Source organism: Ovis canadensis, chromosome 14 (genome assembly GCF_042477335.2).
Source record: "Ovis canadensis isolate MfBH-ARS-UI-01 breed Bighorn chromosome 14, ARS-UI_OviCan_v2, whole genome shotgun sequence".
Taxonomy (NCBI): domain Eukaryota; kingdom Metazoa; phylum Chordata; class Mammalia; order Artiodactyla; family Bovidae; genus Ovis; species Ovis canadensis.
Genome location: NC_091258.1, coordinates 64,160,341 through 64,164,648, shown reverse-complemented (window position 1 = coordinate 64,164,648; position 4,308 = coordinate 64,160,341). Strand labels below are relative to the sequence as shown.

Genomic DNA, 4,308 nt, shown 5'->3' with positions numbered 1-4,308 from the left:
GCTGTGCACGGGGTGGGGCGGGGTCGGGGGGCTTCTCTTGTTTCAGAGTGGGGGCTCTAGGTACTCGGGCTCAGTAGTTGTAGCACATGGGCTTAGCTGGCCCGCAACATGTGGAATCTTCCTGGTGTAGGGATCAAACCCATGCTCCCTGGATTGGCAGGCAGATTCTTAATCACTGGAACCACCAGGGAAGTTTGCCTCACTCAATTTAAGTCATCACTGAACATCACCTCAGGGAAGCTTCTTACACCTATCACTCATTTCCAGAACTTTCTCTGTGAGGAGTTGACATGGCGCTGGCCAGCCTTTGAGAGGCGTGCTTGTGCAGTGGCCCTTGTCTGGCCTCTGGGAACCTGGATTTCAGCAGGGTTCTTGCTGCTCCCTGAAATAATGGCTGTTGTGTCTACACTGTGCAAACCATATTGTTTATGCTGAAGACCTGCTTTCTTTCCGGATACTGAGTCTGTGGTGAACTTCTCTGCAGACAGCATTTCACTGTTGCGTGACTGCACCCAGCTTGGGGGCCCCACTGGGGAGAGGGCTCTGGGAAGCTTTCGTCTGGACTTCGCCCCACATACCTTTTTTCTTTGCTGATTTTGCTTCATAGGTAACAGTGCCTGCAATGCGGGAGAACTGGGTTCAATCCCTTTATCAGGAAAATTCCCTGGAGAAGGGCATGGCAACCCACTGCAGTGTTCTTGCCTGGAGAATTCCATGGACAGAGGAGCCTGGTGGTCTAGTCCATGGGGTCACAAAGAGTCAGACATGACTGAGCGACATTTTGCTTCATAACCTTGATAATAAATCGCAGCTGGGAATACGGCTGGCGCCTGAGTCCTGAGTCCTCCTAGCAAATCCTGAAACATGGGAGTGATCTCAGGGGCCCCGACATACTCTTTTCTCCTTAGAACTTGTTGCCACTGACCATCTTATCGCATTTATTTATCTTGCTTATTGTCCACTCCCCACCCCCTCCTCCATCCACGGCCCACCCTCACCTGCTCAGTCTCTGCAGGAGCCCAGCATCACCGACACAGACCCACAGCAGAGGCAGAATATTTGCTCAACAACTGTAACAGTTTTATTTCCAAAGCTGGAGTCCCTCCCTGGTCTTGACGTGGGAAGGGGGCCTTTGGCCAGAGCCGAGTGGGACCGGGGTGAACAGAGGCGGCTAGCTCAAGAGGCTGGGGGCTCTCGCGAAGCCACCTCACACGGGTTCCATCTGCAGCTCCTCCCCGTCCACAGCCTCCATCTGGTGGAAGGCGGCATGGGAGCCGATGACTACGAGAGTGGCTCCTGCAGGAAAATGGGCAGTTCAGGGCCTGGTGGCCTCACCAGGCCCCCACCGCCCACACTGCTGCCCAGACCCTGTACTCACCCAGGACCCAGAAGACGGCGGAGCCCGCGCCAGCCAGCCAGAAGAAGGGAAAGGAGACGCCCCCGGCCAGAGCATACTGATGGGCGGGGCTTACCTCCCGGCCTGCAGGGCAGAGGGCATTGGGGCAGCTGTTCTGACTCGTGCCTCCTCCCAGAGTAACCCCTGATGCTCCCCCAAACCTCGCAAGCTCTGGGAGCCTCAGGGTCTAATCTAAATTTGTGCTAAGGCCCTCCAGCCCTTGGCCCTACCCACTGACCGTGGGAACAGAGTGCCTTCCTCAGCCCCCTGCCCTCTGCCCTTCAACCCCACTTCTGCTAGGAAGCTCCCAGCCTCCTTCTCCTGACTAGTTCTCCTGCTCCAACCTGCACTAGTGCAGATCTGGAACCTCCGACTGGCAGCCCAAGAGCCAAATCTGACCTGGGGATGTGTCTTTTGAGTCTGCACATTATTCCATCAGAATTTGGTTTGTGGCTGCCAGAAAAACTGGATAATTTCACATAACAATAGGCCGGCCCTCTGCATCCACAGATGGAAACCCGTGGATCGCTGTACTACATCATTTTTCATAAGGGACTTGAGCATTGGTGGACGTTGCCATCCATGGGGCTCCTGGAACAACCCCCTATGGACACCAAGGGGCAGCTGTACAGATGTCTGGCTTCTCGTGGTGGATTGGAAGGTTGGATCTGCAGGTACTGGTGGCAGCTGTGGCTGAAGCCAAGTCGTGTCTATACTCCAAGCGCTCCCTCCATGCCCTGGGCTAGCCCGGCGCGCCCCTCCACCCAGCCTACCTACGTGACCGGCAGGCTTCTGAAGCATTCTGTCTTAGGTCTACCTGTTCATCTGAGCCCAATTCCCCCTTAGCCCCACTCCAAAGTCCTTGAGCATCCCCTAGTTGGGAACTCAGAGCCCTCTGTTTTATTTTTAAATCTTCTGCCAGCACCACACATAATGTGTGACTTAGTTCCCTGATGGGGGATGGAACCCATGCCCCCTGCGTTGGAAGCATGGTCTTAACCACTGAACCACCAGGGAAGTCCTCAGGCTTGTCTTTCTTCTCAGTGGTGTTTCCGGTGTCAATCTGGGACCACCTGAGCCACAGGGCTCAGCCTCCCTCTCAGAAATCCCAAGATTTCCACTTCCTCCCCAGTAAGCAGGAAAGGGGGAGCACGGATATAGGCCAGTGGGAAGTCGCCACCTGGTGGCCGATGGGGGTACGTGCAGCTGACGTTAGCAGGAGGTTAGGCAGAAGGGAGAGTGAAGGAGGTTTAAGGAGTCAGACGGAGGTGGGTTCTGGAGTATCTTCTAGACTTGGGGGATAGCAACTTGGGGGCGCTGAGAGTGGGTGGGAGCATCAGGTGTGTCTGAGACTTTAAGGGACCGAGTTTGGGGGAATCTAGTGTAGATAGAGGCTTGGGCAGACATGGATTCGAAAGGACTTGGGTTTGGTGTCAAAAGGTTTGCGTTCCAAGAGACCAGGATGTGAACAGTCTGGGCAAGGGATTTCTCACCGAACAGCACAAACTTGGACTGCAACGTGCGCAGATAGAGGATGTAACAGGCGCCAAAGAAGACAGCCAGGGCCACCAGCAGCATGGGAGACGTCGCCCTGGAAGGGGGCAGGGAGCCGTGTGTCAGGGAGCCGGGGCTAGGCCCGACAAGGAGGCCCTGACCTTCCCATCGGCGGATGGCAGGCGATCCGCTTGGGGCCGGGGAAGTCTAGGTCACATTTGGTCACACTGTATCCTGGCCAGGTTGATGGGGGAACTAGGGACCTGGCCCTTCGGTGAAAACTTCCGGCAGAACATCCCATGGGAATGGGGCCCGGGCAGTGAGAGGTGGGGCCGGATGCTGAGGGCGCGGTCGGCCAGAGCGGGCCACGCAGCCTGGAGGGGGTGGGGACCGGGGCGCCGACGGGCCGAAGAGGCACTCACACACAGTACAGGATGAGGCCCAGAAACACGAACACATAGTTGCTCTGGTAGTACTCCACGTTGCGTACGAGGCGCTGGCACAGCTCGCCCAGGTTGCGGGGCCGCGAGAAGCGCCGCTGGTCCACGAAGGAGCCCCAGGACCGGATGGTCGCACGGCGCCGCTCCAGCCACTCGCGGCCCGCGCCAGATGGAATCAGTTTCGGCAGCAGGGTCCTGATGGGTGAGGGGTCACGTCAGCGATCGACCGACCGGGATGGAGTCCGGACCCTCCAGCAAGAAGAGGACCGAGGGGGGCCGGACTCCGGGGTTCTGGGGTGGATAATGGTCCCAGGCTCCTGGATCTCAGGGGAGAAAGGGGCTGAGGGTCCAGGCTCCAGAGTCCTCGAAGAGGACAACAGAGGCCCAAACTCTTATGTCTAGAGGCCGGGATTCCTAGGACCCCCCAGGGGGGAGGGGTCGGGGGACCAGGACTCCCGGGTCTCGGTTGCTCACGCGGCGCTCAGTCCTTCCGCCTCGGCATCCTTCTGCTGGTCCTTCTCGGCCGCCATGTCTGTGTTGTCTGGGGAAGAACTAAGGAGCCCAGGGCTCTGCAGACCCCGCGGGCCCCGCCCGAGAACGGCCTCACCCAGCAGAGCTGGAGCGGACGTGTAGTCGTTCTGGAGCCGCTGGGGAACGGTAGTTCTGCTGCCGAGCATTGTGGGAGTTGTAGTCCTGATGGTGCCGGGGAGACTGGGCACCATGATGGTGGCATGACTCGCGAAGCACTTTGGGAGTTGTAGTCGTGTAAAAAGAACCAAGCGCCCCTCTGGGCATTGTGGGAGTTGTAGTTTCCGAATTAGGATTTGTGGAGTCCGGGAAGGTGGGTTATCAGGAGTCAGGGCGTTAGGCAAGCTCTAAAGGCAAGAAGACGCTGTGTACTCCCCCGTGCAGGCTACAACCGGGACCGTGTAGAGCTGTCATTCTGTCTCTAGGAGGTATAAAAAAACACTTAATAAA

At 57.6% G+C, this 4,308-nt stretch overlaps 1 protein-coding gene across 1 annotated transcript; it reads right to left on the bottom strand.

Moving 5' to 3' along the window:
- Positions 1–1,058: 1,058 nt before the first annotated feature.
- RABAC1 (Rab acceptor 1) lies at positions 1,059–4,081 on the bottom strand. Its single transcript, XM_069550934.1, has 5 exons — positions 3,805–4,081; positions 3,313–3,525; positions 2,890–2,987; positions 1,379–1,480; positions 1,059–1,296 (listed from the first exon to the last, which is right to left on the bottom strand). The coding sequence occupies exons 1-5, from the start codon at positions 4,050–4,052 to the stop codon at positions 1,208–1,210; spliced, it is 750 nt and encodes a 249-aa protein (XP_069407035.1). The 5' UTR covers positions 4,053–4,081; the 3' UTR covers positions 1,059–1,207.
- Positions 4,082–4,308: the final 227 nt, after the last annotated feature.